The 18,674-nt window shown below is 31.2% G+C and overlaps 1 protein-coding gene across 1 annotated transcript in view; it reads left to right on the top strand.

Annotated features, from left to right (window-relative positions):
• The first annotated feature begins 1,543 nt into the window (after nucleotides 1–1,543).
• Nucleotides 1,544–18,674, top strand: part of Egfr (epidermal growth factor receptor) — a 155,330-nt gene continuing 138,199 nt past the window's right edge. Inside the window, exon 1 of the mRNA XM_080163438.1 lies at nucleotides 1,544–1,659. Coding sequence (XP_080019564.1) covers nucleotides 1,575–1,659 — 85 coding nt within the window. The 5' untranslated portion in view covers nucleotides 1,544–1,574. The remainder of the gene's footprint in view (nucleotides 1,660–18,674) is intronic.

Below are 18,674 nucleotides of genomic sequence, written 5' to 3'. Positions count from 1 at the left end.
TTTACCCTCTTAGCCCCCGTCCCCACTTCTTCTCTCCTCGGTAATATTACATTACAGCAAAAAAAAAACATTTGTTTAGAATTTGAAAAGTTACTTTACAATTTGAAATATCCGTCATTATGTCCGTCAGAAACATTTTGGAAATATTTGACTTTTAAGTTTTTTAACTTATAAAAACAAATAAACATGTTATATATATGATTTATATTGATAAAACATAGAAAATAACTAATTTTTTGTTGTATGCATGTCAATGCAAAATCTTCTATCAAAATTTAGTTTGTAAACCTCAATACTTATTAAAAGTTTTACTACAAAAAAATGTTATTTTAAAAAAAATATAGGGTAGCTACTCTATTTTGGTAAGAAAATATGAACACCTGACGTATTACCTCCGAACGAATATGAAAAACCTCCTGTTAACTTAAGCCAGCCCCCCATTTTATTCCCCTTTCCCCAAAATTCTCTCCTCCCCCCAACCCCTTTCTCTATGTTTTTATCCCCTAAAGACGCTTACGGAGGAAGTACGGTGGCCAAAACCTAAATGCAACAGGTTAAATATAATCAATTTAAAACTCAATATTGTAGGACGTACGTACATGACCTTATTGAAGAGTAGCACTTCTAAAAAAATAGACTTACAAATTTTTATTATCTTACAATTTTTTATTTGTTTGTTTTTTCTTGGCCACTTATTTAGGAAGTATTAGCAATGTAACAGACGATATTCAACTGAGTTGTGTGTGTGTGTCTGTGTGTGTGTGAGAGAGGAAACGAGAGAAAGAGGGGGAGACAAAGGTGGTCCTAGAGGGTGAAATAGAAAAGGGGGAGAAGGCCGTCGGGTGAGGGGGGGAGTAAGGGAGAAGGGGGCTATCTTTATATTAGTTCGTCCGGTGTTTAGCTAAGAGTAATATACGCTTTTACGCGGATTATTTTTTAGAAATCTATATTATTTATATTTTTATTAAGTGATTTGTTAAAAAGGGATAATTTTTACTTTTTAAAATAAACTTTACTGATTACTATTTATTTTAAATTATAGTTTAAAAATTTACAAAATAAGATAATTATAAATCAAAACAATATAGATTTAGAACAATAGAATATGTTTATGTTTGTTTGTTTCTCATTTACTTACATTTTCTTATTCTAAACAAATATATAGATATGAAAAAATACATTTTATAGCTACTTTTAAAAGCTAATTATGTTAAAATAGCATAACAACTCTATAAGTAAATCTTTACATTATGGAACTTTATATTACTGTTCTTTTTTCATCGTTTGCTGCGTTTCATATTGCTTCGCTTGCTATGAACATAATTGTACTCATTATGTCAAAAAAGTAAAAAATTAATCCTTTTTTACAGTTTGAGCCTAAAAAAGTGACTATTTGGAATAAAAATAACAATGTTTTTAAAGTGAAAAATAATACATTGAAAAAAAATATTGCTTTGCTTTTATAAATAACACAAAGAAGTGAAAAAACCTAACCTAACCTAACCAATATAGTGATGAAAATGAAAAGTTATAAATAACAGTTAAAATAAACAACAACAAAAATACTTGTGAAAATGTTAAGTTATTGTGGCCTGCTGTTTTTGCTGATATTTAGTATCTCGGGAACGGGAGCTAATAACAGATATCTTCCAACTAAAGGTAATCCAACATTTTTAAAGGTTTCCTGTAAACATAGATGTTCTTTGTTAGCATACGACTACATAGAATTGTAAGATAGTCATTACAGTATTAAAATCAGTATTTTATAAGGGCTTATCAGTCTGACATTTACTTCGACATTAAGCCTTAACAACAAGTACTTTTTTATTAAATCGGGACTAGGTACAAACTAAGTGTCCTAACTTGTCCACAAATAATCTACAGAAATGTTTAGGGGTGTCCATTAATTTCCATTATCGTATCACTCAAAATCCCTTGACTTTACAAAGTTTAAACATCAAACCAATTTAAAGTTCCTTATTTTGACAGTAGTGCAACCATAGTGCATCCAACTTTCAGTAAGTGGCGTCCACAGGGTTATGTTTGGTGCAAATCTTGAAGTGGTATAAGGAATGGAAGGCAGGCATTTAAATTTAAGAATTTGGGTGTTGACTCCCATCTTACTTTTGCAATTTCAAGTCCCAGTTTCAATTTATCTATAATACAAAGTAAAACGATGTCTGTCTGTTTGTTTGTCTGTTTGTTTGTAGCGAAGGATCTTGCTAACTCGGGTTCTCTTTTACACGGTAGCTTCTCATAGGCCCAGGGAAGGTTTATAGTTATTTTCTTGGGGGGTGGGACACCCCCAACCCCCCAAAAAATAGAAAAATATCCCCCCAAAATTTTTTTTTTCTTTTTAAAACTAAAATTAAATAGTGGGGTTGACTCAATGACTAACCCCCCCCCAAAAAAAAAAAAATTAAAAAAAATTTCCCCCCCTTCAAAAAAAAAATTTTCTTCAATTTTTCTTTTAAATCTAAAATACGAAAAATTTGTTACTCTTGGGGCAAAGCCCCTAGAGGCTAGGGGCGCAGCCGCTAGTTATCATATATAAAAGAACATGGATGTGATAGGAGGAGGAACCCCCGTGGAAAAGAAAACGAAGAAGAGCATGCTTTACCCCTTTCATACCTTATGACAATTTTCTTCCACCTTTGTGAAAAAATCATGTGAACGCGGCAAATTTGGTGCCTAACCAGAAGTTACAAACAACTTTTTTACTCCAAAAATTATAAAATTCTTTCAATTTATCAAAATGGAGTGAAAAAAAGTCCTTTGTAAAGAAAACTCAGCACTTAATAATTTTTTTGGGACCATTTCCTTTCCCACTAATTTATATAACTGTCATTCCTCCCCCCCCCCCCCCCCCCAACTGCTCATACCAATATGCTTTTTGGTTTATTTCCTGTCTTAACAGTCACTTTTTTACCCGGCTGCCTTAAAGCTAGGAAGGGAGGGGATAATTGTAGTTAAATTAATATACGACTCATATTTGCGCTCTATATCTTCAAAGATACTTTAAAAGTCAGAAACTTTAGAATCGGGAGGAGAATAAATTCATTGACCATTGTCCTTTCATAATAATAATATTTTAATGTTTAGTTTTAAATGTAATTATGATGATATGTCATATGGTAGATAAGGGTTTCTAGTAGTACTTTTGTTATTTCTGTATCAATTTAAGACACATTTATTTAATTTCGATATAAGCCATTTTAATTGGATGTCAACATAATTTTCTAAAAAAATATTAGGTACTGTGGTTTGTTTAATGAAATTATAATTCTGTAGAAAATCATAAATTAGGCGTTTGAATACCTTTTTTTTGCCTGTGAATTTTTGCCCCCTATTTTTAGGATATCCCTTTTTAATGACACCCATACCCTTCCATTGTTAGAGGTGATTATCAAGGTTATTAATTAAAGTAGCCCAATTGAAATCTTTACTATTTTGCAAATTAATCTCTGTAAAATTATTGTTTTGAAATCAATTTTAATGAATATAGATGTCCACTTTATGGCATTTAGTTAAGTCATAATTGATATATGTTGCTAAAATAGGAGCATATAGATAAAGATACATAATTCACCTTAAGCTATAACCTTGGGATGCATTGAAAAAAGAACATCCTTAAAATTTGTTAAAATAAAAACCCATATTTTTAACGTGAGAAAAAAATAGAGGGAGGGTTGCAAACATACACCCCTTTCCACTTGCAAAATATTGACGCAAGGACGTACAAGCTCAATTTTTTGTGGCTACCACATTTTTGGATGGAGATATTACCCTTATATCTTTATGTAGTCGACGTAAAAAAAATGATTTGTATGTCATCATAATACTCTTAGGTTTCTCATGTATTTATTAGCTTTAAATGGCAAGACGCATTGTAACTTAAACAGCAGTGTGAAAAATGGGGGAGAACCACCATCTGTTTTTTCACCCCTTAGGTCACACGACCCCCTGGCGAATCTCTTTGCACGTTACTGCACCAAAACTTTTTATTTAACACCTGTCTGTAATGCTATTTGACTCTAAAAGTTTTAAATTAAATTAAACATAATAATCAAGGAAATAATAGATATAAATAAATATTCAATATTTAATTTAAATTTGTACCATTTTAAATAAATCGACTTTGCTCCTAGCCTCTTTTTAAGTCTAATTATTATATATTTCAAAAATTAATTTATTGAAAACATATTCTTTAAAATTAGTAAGAATCTAGTATTTCTAACAGAGTTTAAGTTATTTAATTGAGCATTAATTAATTTTCAATATCTTTCTATTTCTCTGAAAAATGCCTAGCTACCAAGTTTTAAAGAGTACATATTGACCGGAAAACTAGGTAGATGTAACGCACGCACGCACGTACCAATTTAACCTGTTATGCAATGCGCACAGGTCATCTCCCCCCCCCCCGCCCCATTAAAATAATTAAAACTACCTTTATATTATTTCATTTATAAAAGGTGCGCAATCAATTACGCATTACTTAAACATTAGCAAAGAATAAACTATATCATTACCACATTAACTAGAATCTTATCTATTATACAATGTAGAAAATTCTCCATTTTAGAAAAGCTTTATTTAAGGCCCGGGATGGTTTTAGGCTATTTTACTGTTCTTCCACTCCTATAGATGCTAGGGGCCCATACACTAGTTGTGTAAAATAAACTTTTTTGTCTAAATCTTTTCTGCTACATAACAGTTTAATTTACAACACATTTGATTCAATAATTATTATTTTAATGCCGTAAAATTGGAAGCAAAACAGTATACCATCAGATGAAATATCTCCCTGTAATCATTTAATCTAAAACTGCGTTGAAATGATTGTACACCTCCTATGGAAACTTGACCGGAAGGCACGGATTTATTATAATCAATCTGATGATAAATGATTTTTTTAGGTGGTAGTGACACTCCCCCCCCCCCACAACCCCCCCCCCAAAAAGAAGTAATATTCTATGAATGAAACCATGACAAATTTAAAACCGTTATTTATCACTGAATAGTTGAATAAATTTCCTTTTATTTGTATGATATAATTTTGAATAATAGATTGTATAAAATAATGATTTATTCCTTTTTCAACTTGAATCAATTGTGTTCTTAACATAAATTTAAGAATAAACTAGCCTAAAACCATCATGTGACCTAAATAGAGCTCTCCTGAAAAAGTTACCTAAACCTTTTTAATGGTTCGCGAGATCTTAATGATGAAAATAATACTCGTATTGCTTATAACGGACAATTTTGTTTATTTACTTTGTAATTGCTACGCTACTAATGGCCCTAAGAGTCCTTGTTAAAAGCGCAGCTTTTCTATAATTAGGGTAGGCCCGTATGTCCGGAACGGTTAGCTCTTTTCATTAATTTAAATTGTTAAAATTGTCATATAGATTTAAACAGTATCCTATATTTACGCATTTTGCGACAAAGGGAAAGGAAGGTTTCGGGTAAAATGTGTGTTTTAAGGCTTAAAAATAGTAGTAGAACGATAATATTCACTAAATATGTGTATTTCTTATTGAAAAGAACAATTTTTTTTTTAAAGTTAACACAAATTTTTATCGTTCTACTACTGTTTTTAACTTGAAACACACAACCTTTACCGATTTTACCAGCAACCTACCTTTCGTATTAATTATAATTTTGTTTAGACTTATACATAATATTCTGCTTATTAATACCTGACACTCTACAAGTGTTAATTTTTTATGTCATACCGTTTCAAAGCTTCGCTTTTATGAATGTTGTCATCCTTGTTTTAAGTGGAACCCTCTTGTATTTTATTTACTAAGTAAAATTAAATAGTATTAGATGACACAAAGGTTTTTTAAAGAAGCATAGATTTTCTTCAATTTACAATTTGAGTTGTTACTGTCATATTTAATACTTGTTGCTTCGGACCTTCGAAAGGGCGGAGGAAAATAGCGTAAAGCCACCCGAGATATTTATAAAGCTTCCCTGAAAGTAAAACCCTTGCCCTTGGGATCAATAATTTTCATGATTATGCTTCACACTAAAAATAATATGATATTGGATAATAACTATTCTATTATATTCAAAAGTTAAGATATCTGTTCCTATAAATCCTGAACCGATTGAGACCTATTAAGGAATCTTCACATTGGTCCAGGGCAGCATTTAGTCTCTTATATTTGTAAATGAAATGGTTCTAGGCTATTTTTCCGTCTTTTATCCCCGCCTTTTGATTGATTTATTGATAATACCAGCTTAGAATATAGCATTCATTTACATTAAAAAAAATATTGCATTTTTTCATTCAATTCTTCGCTTTCAATAATGATGTTATTCTTGTTGAGTAACCTCAAACATTACAACATTGTAGTAAAGACAAACAAGGATGACAATATTCATGAAAGTGTACTGCTTAACACAAGATGAACAAATTATGGTATAAAATAATAAACAGCTGTATGATTTAAATGATATGCTTGCTTAAAAACTAAAGAAACTACGCTAAAGTTTTTAATTGTGAATTATGCTTAAATAGTCATACCTTATAGTTCTAGGAATTTCATTAAAAGCAGATTAAAAGTTAAAAAAGACACGTCAAAGTTTCATTTAGATATTCAGATATTAAGGTGTTATGTGTTGTATACCTTATGGTTGAAGGAATCTTAATTTTAGAGATATGAAATGTCTAATTGTTCGGTCAATCTATCAACGATTTCAAATAGCTTACGGGTGGACATACGTACATACACTAAACGTAGAAAGCTTCGCTTTTCAAAGCACACAAACAAAAACCTTCAATCCCTATTCATTCAATTTACCATTTTAGATCTCTTTTTGGTATTAAATTATATGTCAAGTAATGACTTTTTTATACCTATGTAGTGTTGCTATCATTTTAAGGCACTGCTACTTTATATTTTATTATGCCTGTTTGTCGTCAGTCCATAGATACGATATCATGGAGAATTGAAACTTCTCTTTAATCCTATCAATTTATATTATATTCCTTTTTTATCATTTTTTTCGTTCCTATATATTTTGGGTCTGTAGGTACTTCTGTCTATCTTCTTCTTTTTATATATCCTTATACTAAAGTAACAGGATGTCTGTGAGTTTGTCTGTGTGTTTGTGTGTTTGTACCGAAGGATCTCACTAACCGCTGAACCGATCGGGTTCTCCTTAACAGGGTAGCTTCTCATAGGTCCCGGGAAGGTTTATAACTATTTTCTTGGGGGGTGGGACACCCCAAGCCCCCCAAAAAATGAAAAATCCCCCCCCCCCCAAAAAAAAAAATTTTATAATTTTTTTTAACTAAAATTAAAAATGAGGGGGGGGGGGCAACCCTCCACCCCCCAAAAAAAAATAAAAATTTTCGCCCCCCCCCAAAAAAAAAATTTTTTTAACTTTTTCTTTTAAAATAGGTATAAAATAAGAAATTGAATTATTAAATTCGACTCTCTCCTCCTCAAGTGCCCCTAGAGGCCTCTAGGGGGCGTAGCCGCTAGTTTGTCTTTATAGTAGCTGCGACCCTATTAGTGTTTAGTTTGGCTTTTATGGTTGTTGTCATTCTTGTTAAAGGTTTAACTGTATTTTTGTAAGTCTTTAAGTCATAGAGTCATTTTTTCTCTCCCATATTTTCTGTATTTTAGTTTACTATTATTTTTAAATCTTTAATACTATTGCTGCGTTTTTAATGGATATAATTTTCTTTGTTTACAATATATCTCAAGCTTGTTCGACTAAATATAATTTTTCTGATAATTCCTTATCTTTATTTGATTTTAATTCATACATAATAATAGATTTATTATCTTAGATGGCCAGTTGGACACAAAATTTTGTCCAACTAAAAAAGGAAATTCTTGCAGATGAAGATTTTTGTTTATATTGAGTTTCATTTGATTCAATCCCATAATACAAGCGACGAAAATTTGGGATCATGTTATGAACTGAAAAAAATGACTTCCCTTTAGTTCCAAAATGTGAACATTCTTTAATCAAAAAAAAAGGTCGGATTGTCCTTACAGTTTACACTGTTTTCCTATTGGCCCAATTAAGGGATTTAGGATCTATACTTCATATATTTATTTTAATAATGTAATATTTGCTATCACTTAAAAACTTAAAATAAGATTTTATTTTACAAAATTTCTTGAGATCTGAGGGAGAGAAGACAATAGCAGTTAAAAGAAGCTTCTTTTAAACTGTCTACAAAAAAGTGGACTATCGACGATTGACGTTATATTAGAATGGAATATAACGTCAATCGACATGGTTCGGCCAAACTTGTCCCCTTTTTTGAGACACTATATAAGCAAGCAGTTAAATTAATTTCTTTCCATCCTATCTAATAATATAAAGCTACAAAAGACATTTTTTCACTATGACCATTGTCGTATTCTTGTATCATTGGTTTTTAGATAATTCAGCTGTTAACAGAAGCCTATGCAAAATTAATTTGTCTGCTATTGACTTGAGCTTCATTAATGTAGGCTAAAAATAAGACAATAATTATATTCCTTACAGTAGTAAGTTGTGTGTATGTCCCGAAAGATCTCTTAAACGGCGTAACTGATCCTTACAAAGTTTTCAGGATTTTAAACTTTTAGGTTGGGGTTGCGACTTGTCTTTTAGATAGGTATTATTTTTCTGCATTTTGTCTCAATTATGATTATTTTTTTCGCACAAAAATTTGGAAGCTAAACAATTTTCTATAGATAAAATATCCCTACCTGTGTAATGTATATTTGGTTTTGAAATTATTTTCATGTTGGTGGGTCAAACATTTTTTCATGGATCAGACGTTTGGGGTCAAAATTGAATACGTTGAGTACCAAAGCTACTCTACAATACCTATGTTTTGGTTTGTCTGTCTGTTGTAAGAATTGCATTTTAAAACAACCTCTCCCCTAAAATAGATGACAACTAGCAAAAATCCTTTAAAGCTTCCCTAAAAAGGAATTTCCAAGAAATCTTTTCGCGTAGTTCTTGATGTAGGAAAAGTTAATTTAAGCTTCACACAGCTTTTATGGATGATATGATCGTCCTTGTTGACATCAGTTTACAATTTATAATACAGAAGCAAATTTAGGTGTTCATAAATTTATATTCTAAAGTCTTCCCTGTTAAACTTTAGAGTTGCTATTATATCAATATTAGACTATATAAATATGACAAAATAGGTACTGCTAAATTATAAATAACTAAGGACGTTAAATTGAAATATATCTCCAATGTTGATAAACAAAACTAGACCTTTTACAGATTAAAATTATTAGTTAAAAGTTAAACACTTCTAGTTTTAAAATAACCAATAAAATTCAATTAAGTAACAGTGTAATTTAAAACAGTCCAATGTTCCTCTCCTCCCGGTAGATAACGATTTCTTGTAGTAATAAAAGATGTTTAGTATAATAATTTTATTTTTCAACGAAAATAACAGTCAAATTAAAAAACATGTCTATTATAAGTCAATTATGACAACTATTTTACGATGCTATGAGTCAGCTCCTTACTTCCATGTTTAACAGAGGTTTCTAACTTTATTATATTTTCTCTCTTTATAAACTTTATCTTTTCATAGTACTCAAAAGTAAGGCATTTCTAAAATTATGCTCTAGACCAGTCAGAGTTTAAATTAGTGGCGTGCACAGGTTTTTTACCATTTTTTTCACGTCCCCCCCCCCTCCTTACATTAAAAGGGGTGTGTGACTTTTAAACTTGCTACCCCCTCCCTACATTTGGCTGTCTTATGGGGGGGGGGGGAATTTGCCCTTGGGAGGTGAGGGTGGTGGGTGGATAAATCCATTACACCAACCTTTTCACGCCTTTGGTTTAAAATTTTGATTTTATAAAAATTATGACCCAAAATTCTGACAAACTTAATTTAATTTCTCTGTAGACAGTTTAACTTATTTTCCACTGATTTATCGATGGAAAAATTGTAGTAAAGAAATGGTTAATTTTCTTCCTTGTTAAAATTAAGAAAAGATATAAATTATTATTTATAGCTGTTAATAGTCATTAATTTTCAATGGGGCACAAGTTTCAGCTTAATTTCATATATTTCAGAGTGGGGCATTTGAATGGGTCTTTAGTTACTGAAGTATCAGCTTAATTTCATTTATCTCCGTGGGGCATTTGGAAGTGTCTCTAGTTACTAAAGTTTCAGCTAAATTTCATATATTTGAGAGTGGGGCATTTGAATAGATTGCTAGTACTAAAGAGTCAGCTTAATGTTATATATCTGAGTGGGGCATTTGAAAGGGTCACTAGTTACTAAAATTCAGCTCAGTTTCATACATTTGAGTGGGGAATTTGAATGGGTCACTAGCTACTAAAGTTTCCTGCTTAATTTAATATATCTTAGTTATCATTAGATTTTTTTACTGTTCAACCTTTTAATAGTAGATTTATAGTTCATAGAAAGTAAATAATATTTACCAAAAGTGTTTAAACCAACGAATGAGAAAACGTGATTATAAAACTTTGGGGACCACTAAAATTTTCAGTCCAATCCTCTCCATCTCAAAAAAGAGATGAAGGTTAATTTTATATCAATTGAAAAGAAGTTGTAAAGCTAAGATTTCAAAATATTTGAGGTAGATATTTCTCTTAAGGAAACTATAATAGTTTCATGTTCCACACTGTGTAATATACCAATTCTAAGTAAAATGATACTTGAAATATGTTATATTTAAATTCTTTTGACTTGTTATTGTAAGGCGCAAAGCCACTCTATATATTCTCTAACTGTGTAATACACCAATTCTAAGTAAAATGATACTTGAAATATGTTATATTTAAATTCTTTTGACTTGTTATTGTAAGGAGCAAACCCACTCTATATATTCTCTAACTGTGTAATACACCAATTCTAAGTAAAATGATACTTGAAATATGTTATATTTAAATTCTTTTGACTTGTTATTGTAAGGAGCAAACCCACTCTATATATTCTCTAACTGTGTAATGAACCAATTCTAAGTAAAATGATACTTGAAATATGTTATATTTAAATTCTTTTGACTTGTTATTGTAAGGAGCAAAGCCACTCTATTAATTCTCTAACTGTATAATGTACCAATTCTATGTAAAATGATACTTGAATTATGTTATTTTTTAAATTCTTTTGACTTGTTATTGTAATGAGTATAGCTACTCTTTATATTTATTTTGTCGGTAAGTTTATTGGTTGTAACGTTTAACACAAACCTAGACGTCCAAGGGGGGGGGGGTAAAGGGGTGATTAACCCCCCCACAAGTGAATTTGGGGGTTCCGTAGGCACCCCCAAAATTTTGGATTTTCAAATTTTACCCCCCCCCCCAAATAAAAAAGCTTCCCTCTATGATATAAAGATTACCCCCCCCAAAAAAAATTTATTTTCAAATTTTTACCCCCCCCCCCCAAATGAAAAAGCTTGGACGCCCCTGAACACAGACACAAAAATTTTCTCATAAAAATTCAGGGAGCGAGGGGACATTGGATTGTAAATTATATTAGTCCCTAAAGTTTCATAGATATTTTTTTCATTTGTAGGCTTAAAAATTTTGGGGGGTTTTATTACATCTTGATTTGTTGAACAAACTAGAAGCATAAATTCTATTAATTTCAACCTACACAGTTTTGTTTATCATTATTGGGAGTGTGTATAAATTTATTGTCCGTTGTTTTATCCTCAAGAACTCTGGATGTAATACAAAATAGAAAAAAAGATGGATATTGATTGATAGAAAATAAAAAAAGAAATATCGAGAGTAAGAAAAAGAGAGCAAGAAAGACAAAGGCTAAAAAAGAAAGAGCAGATTATGTGAGAGAAAGAATAAGAAAGAGATAATCTGTACCTACACAACAGTTAGATAAACGAATGGATGATTGTATAATGGGAAATATAATATAATATTGCATTGGTTTTATACTTTAATAAAATAATAATTTATTTTCGAAAAGAGTCTACAAAAAAAGACAAGCTTATTACAATGATGCCATTTTCTTTTTACTTTAATAAAATAATAATTTATTTTCGAAAAGAGTCTACAAAAAAAGACAAGCTTATTACAATGATGCCATTTTCTTTTACACTATAGTAAACAACGAATCATTTTTCTCAATACTTAGTACACTATCTCTCCCAAAACATGTAATCCATTCTTGTAACCAACTGTTTAGGGGCATAGATGGGTAACTCGGGTATGGGGGGCCTAATAAGGGGCATAGTTTGGGGGATAGTACGGGGGCTAGAGGGGCATTATGGGTCATGATCCCTTCACCCCAAAACTTTCATTTTCAGTAGCATATCTAATATATAGATATAATCATATTTTTGGTAGCGCAGCTACTTTATATGAGGGGGGGTATGTCCGTCCGTTTGGTGTATTTATTCATTAGTTTTCTGTTTTTTGATAACTTGAATCAGGAATGAAATGGCCTTCAACAATTGCATTGTGGGACCTTTTAAAGGCATCCCAAAAATGTAGAACTCAATCGGTTTAGTGGTTAGAAAGATATTAACAGACAGAAGAAAAAAAAACTACTTTATACAATAAAATAAATCAGATATGTATCATTCATATTAAAATAAAGATCAGATTTCATGGCATTTATAAACTCATTGACAATTACTGCTAAAATGAGAAAACTTAATATTTTAAATTGTAAATTAAAGAACAATTTACTGATTATAAAAGTTTGCAGTTTATCGGTTGAAAATTGTTTTATTGCTTATCCTCTAGTTAACTTTAATGAAATATTATGCATTTTTGTTTAAACTTTATAAGAAAACGCCTAAATAATCATTTAGATTAAGTAAAGATTAAGTAAAGAGATGCTTCATAGTTTTTAATTTTCCACAGGGTTTTAAAGGGTGAAGACAATGGATGATTAATTGATTTACACTAACAAACCAAACTGTTTCTTTTGTAGATTGAAATTTGTATTTACAACCCAATTGTGATTTATTGAAAGTTGTTATACCAACGAATAAGAGAACGCGTGAATAATAATTAGGAGTCCAGTATGATTTACAGTTAAAAGTCCCTTCCTTGAAAATAGTAATTTCTTGGCTAAAATATGATTAAACCATAAAGATGAACATAGAAAATCTTACAACATATTTAGTAAATGAGACAATGCGTTAAGTAATGTATGTTTGCAGGTCTGTTTTCTTAATTATTATTAAGTGACAGAAAGACATACTTACGGACAAACCCTGTATGCATTTTATTCTTGATACTAAATTTTCTAAATTTGATCAATATTCTTCTTGTTTTAACTATAATAACTGTAGCTATTGAAATGGATCCTTAATTGGATTGTTAAAATCAAACAAAAATTGCAAAACATAAAATACAATGGTATGCACTTGGGGGTCCCACGGGATTTATTCATGCTACACTTTTAAAAATGGATCTTATACCAGAACAAGTAGACAGACAAAGGTTGTTAAAAAGTAAATACTCGTTGATCAGCTGAATCTTTATATAAATAAAACTTTAAGGACCCTTTTTCAAATTTAAACCTGAAATAAACCTTGGATACTATTATTATTTTAAGCATACTTAAACTTATAAAAATAATTAACTGTTTTCCGCAAATTTTTTTCTGAACATTTTTCACTACTTTTTTGACCTTTTATAGTTATTTTCTTAAAATTTGACATAATTAATGGAACATATTCATTAGTTTGACATTGCTGTACTAAATACAATTTATCTTAATAATAATTATTCTGTTTTCGTTAAAATTTAATATTTTAATTTGCATTTTTGACCTGTAAATGTTTTAAATATAATATTAAGTTTAGTAGTTTACAAAAAGGGATGCAAATCAACTAAATCTGTGAAGTTTTTTTCCGTAAATCTAGGAAATTAATGGAACTTTAAAACTATACATTTTTCGGATCATGGAAAGAAAACGAAGTAGCTGACCATGTTGTATTTTCACAGTAGCTTTAGGTTATTTTAGGTTAGGTAATTTTTAATGATTGCCCTTCAGGTTTAGGAAATTGGCCCCGCAGGGTTAGAGCCCCCCCGCAGGTGCTAGAAAAAGGAGAAAAGCTACAATGAAAATACGACGAAACCCGCAACTTCGTTTTCTTTCCATGATCCGATTTTTCTTTTCTTAATTTCTAACAATTAAAGTAAACTTATTAGTCAAATTGTTTTAGATTAAGAAGTTTTCAAAGAGATTTTGAGGAACATACAGACATTTAAACATTCTAACTGTAATATATTCTATAATTATTAATTATGTATTTTAGGTATGTGCCGTTTGTAAGTTAATCCATAGCTCTGCTCAAATTTCTAGTAAGTGTCAAATTTCTATAGGTGTTTCGTTCATCCCACCAAAGATTTTTTTTTAGAAATTAGCAAAGGACTGAGAAACAAGGGTAGTTGTATCAAAAGTAGCGCAACTTTAACAAGATAATAACTTGTAGGATGAGAAAGAATAGTAAAACAGTTATTAAAAATCATTGAAATTACATTTTAAAATCTACCAATAAATTATGATGTTACAGTCAATTTTAGCGTTCCTACACGGTCAGCCGTAAGACAGACAGATGCACGGATACAACCTATGAACAAATTAGCTGCACTGAAAAAAAAGACGAATTATGTACGATTTTGCGGAATCAATATTTGTAGAAATTAAGCGTATTTATATGAACACCATTTCTCAAAAAGTAAGTATGCAAGTGCGTTTCTGCATGTGTGTGTGGGTGTGTATGTGTGTATATTTGTGTGTGTGTGAGTTCAATTGTAAACAAGGACAAGTCTTTATATAGTGGCCAAGCAAAGCTTTTTATAGTGCCCATAAGTCATACTGGCCTACATTGGTCAAAGAAAATGTGCACTGGCCTGCCATTGGTAATTAAGTCTGTTTATTGGCCTATCAGTTGTCATTTGTATTGTATGACGTCATTCTTTTTATAGGCACTATTATCAAAAAATGACAAAATCTGCAAAAATCGCTTTTAGCTAATGCCAGACAGACAGACAGACATGTATAAAGATTTGCTTCGCTTCTGAGAATGCAGAATGACCAACAAGATTCTAAATAGAATTTCTTTTTACGACTTTTCAGTATTTTTTTCTGTAGGTTACGGTATATAAAATGCAAAAGTCATGTTAGTATACACTTTAAATGTATCTACATGTAAAAATTGATCTAAAGAGCAGCTATAGAATAATAAAACCTTCTAATATCTTCATATTCCTATATTGACATGGCTTAAATGAATGGCAAATTCGCATTTCCAAGTTTTGTACACTTTAGTGTCTTTAGCTAAAATTTGCCATAACAAAAACCAAGATGACAACATTTTTAAAAAAGAGAAACTTAACAAATAAGGCTATGGGACATAAGGATTATCCTCAATTAAAAGTAACAAAATGTCTGTCTGTCTGTCTGTCAGTTGTGAAGAATATCTTTAACCACCGGACTGATATGGTTTTCTTTTACAGAGAAGATTATTATAATAGAGGAAAGTTTTATAATTATTTTGGGGAAGGTACCTCCACCCGCTTAAGATTAATAGCCCCAGAAAATAATACATCCTGTCACCCCCCCCCCCCAATGCAAAATATCGTTTAAAACAAAATGTTATTTATCAGAAATACATATTGTAAATGTAAATTGCTTTAATGCAAGAAACAAAATTTATGGAGTTATAGGGTCACTTCTCGTCCTACCAATGAAAGTTTTATATTAATAGTATAAATGGTGTTTTTAAATATCACTATGTACTTTGTCTAGAGTGTAGAAAACTTAGAAATAATTGTAGAGAATCTATTCTATATATAGATATTTAAAGTTAACGGATTATTGTTAATCCCCCCGTGTCAATATTGACACACATGCACCCTCCCCCCACAACACACACGCATATACATGGGTAACGACAAATATACTCAAAAGATAGGACATGTTCGTCGTCTGATAATCCTTCATGTCAATATTGGCATACACACTCTCGTTCACACAAAAAAAAACACACACACACACACACATGGGTAACAAACAGAACAAAGATACTCAATAGATATCGCATCGTCGTCTGGTAATGTTAATATTAACACACACACACACACGCATACAAACACATGGGTAACATATACTACAAAGATACTCAATAGATAGGACATGTCTGTCCATCGTCTGCTAATCCTTCATGTCAATATTGAAATGCACATATACAAATATACTGGTTAAAACAACGATACCCTCCATCAACTCCCTGTACCACATCCCCTACCCTTCTACTGGGTGAACAAACAGACCAATAAATGAGCAAGGTAAATTCTAACACTTCTACCTTGTACCAGCCAATCAAGATTGATTAAATTGATAAGGCAACGAATGAGAGAACTATTTTGTAAAACTAAAATAAAATCATAACATGAACTAATATCCTACGTTTTAATATCTAGGATACGTTTTAAAAAAATAGTTAAAACCTTATTTAGAACATTTTTAAAATGTTAAATTTAATTGATTTTTATGGGGAGAATGCTTCTGTTTAATTCCTTGGGGACCTCTCAAATCTAAAACTATGCTTATAACAAGAAAACTAAGATCCAGTGTTTTCACAGGGGAGTAAATTTCAATTTTAAGGGGAGGGGAGTTGTTCCCGCACGCCCATGTAAGAGTAAAAAAGTATACCCCCTTAAATTTGCCCGGGGGGTGGATAAACCCCCCTACACCCTCCTTCTGTAGGCTTCTGACTGAATTAATAAGTTATCCAAGCTCTTTTGCTATTTTAATAAGTTTTAGAATTTTACTGATGACTTCGCCCTTAGCCTCTAGCCCCCCCCTCCCTCCCCGCTTTTAGATATATTAAGTTATTGCATTAAATATACTGACGCAGCCATAAAAAGGATAACAAAAGGGCGTCTTAAATCATGTTATAATGATTGCTTTCTTATTTCATAATTGAAAAATAAAAAAGAAAAAAAAATTGTGAAGAAAAAAATCTGGATTGAACCTAATGTAAGTACGCCCTATAATCATTTTTTTAAGTAGCGTAACTACTCTATTATTAACAGGGATCTTAAAGGGATAAGACATTACATGTTAATTATTGAACATTCCCAATGATGATAAACAAAATTACCCCTTCTTTAGATTAAGAAGATCAGTGGTTGTAATGTACAAAAATGTAATAAAATCTTATGTTAACAACCCTTCTATGATTTTGTTAAATTTTTGTAGATTTTTAATGTGATTTTGGTGGATTTTTCACGAAAACAATTTTGCCCCACTTTGCGATATAAATACAATTTTTGGGACAAAAGACAAACCTAATAGGTAGTATAAAAAGTGTAAAAATGTTATGGTATGACGTGGTTGTTTTTTATGTGCATGTCTTATTTATGCTAGAGACACTATTATTCAATCTTTTACGTTTGTACGACGTATGCAGGGATCTAAAGGGATAAGACAAAGGTCGATAAATTAATATACATCCACTATGATGATACACAAAATTAACCCTTCTGTAGATTACAATTAGTGGTTGAAATATAAAAGTCCACTATGTTGTTGAGTAAACGAATAAGAAAACGTTATTATAAAACCTTGGGGACTAGTTTAATGTCCTAGTGTCCCCTCCCTCCCTGCGACGTACGCGTATGTAAGCTTTGTAATAAAATTTTCTCAAAATGTTCACCTTTAACCCCTCTGGAGGGTTTCACTTCCTGCCCCCCCCCCCCACCCCAACCCCCCAAACCATAACCACCATATAATAATAATGCCCATAGATATAAAAAGATACTATGGATTTTAATATTATTTTATACTCAATCTATCGACTACGCCCTTATAGGCTTCTTGAGGCATTTAATGTGTGTGGGGGAGGGGGGTTAAGTCGACCCTACCCCTATTTTGATTTTTTACTAACCTTCCCAGGCCCTATGAGAAGCTTTATTGTAAAGGAGAACCATATCGGTTCAGCGGTTAGCGAGATCATTCGCTAGATACAAAAAAACCTTACTACATATCAGACACATGACATAAAAATTAGATTATGCTTTAGCACTGAAACAGTCACTTATTTTATAAAAAAAAAGAACTTAAACACAAAGTAGTTTCAATCAGATAGTTAGTTGTCTGTGAAGCTACCGAAAATGTTTTAATAATGGATTTATTATTACTTGGTTCCCCTATCCCATCCTTTCTCACTGGATGAACGAACTGACCAAAGAGGGATGTCCATGTTTGCAACCTAAATTGACGAAATTTTTTCCCCCATGTCATAATATTCACGTAAATTCTATATCCATAGTTTTTATAATCTTACAAGCTTTTAGTTCCTGGTTTGAAAAAGAATTATTTGAATGTTACTAATGCATTCCAAACTTAACATCATAACTGGTTTTCATATTGTTAGGTATATTTTTTTGAAAGAAAAATCTTTGTGCCCTGAACTATATTGTTTCTATAGTCAAAAAGTTATAATAAAATTGTTTGTAGACATGAAGAAGAACAAAATATTTAGTCTCAATAAAGATTATTTTTGGTTGGAGGAAAAGTGTAGTTTCCCTTGAAATCATGAACGAACATGACAGGGAGGAAAGAGTAGCTGGGGTGGTAGCAGACAGGGATAGGGCAAGTCAAGAAAAATTATCATCAAGTAAAAATGTAACCTAAAGAAAGGACAAACAGATGGACAGTAAAATCAAGTTGT

The sequence above is a fragment of the Acartia tonsa genome, chromosome 6 (assembly GCF_053477335.1).
Source record: "Acartia tonsa isolate MP-2025a chromosome 6, ASM5347733v1, whole genome shotgun sequence".
In the NCBI taxonomy this organism is placed as follows: domain Eukaryota; kingdom Metazoa; phylum Arthropoda; class Copepoda; order Calanoida; family Acartiidae; genus Acartia; species Acartia tonsa.
Note: the sequence above shows the minus strand (reverse complement) of the source record. Positions and strands in the feature narration are given on the sequence as shown.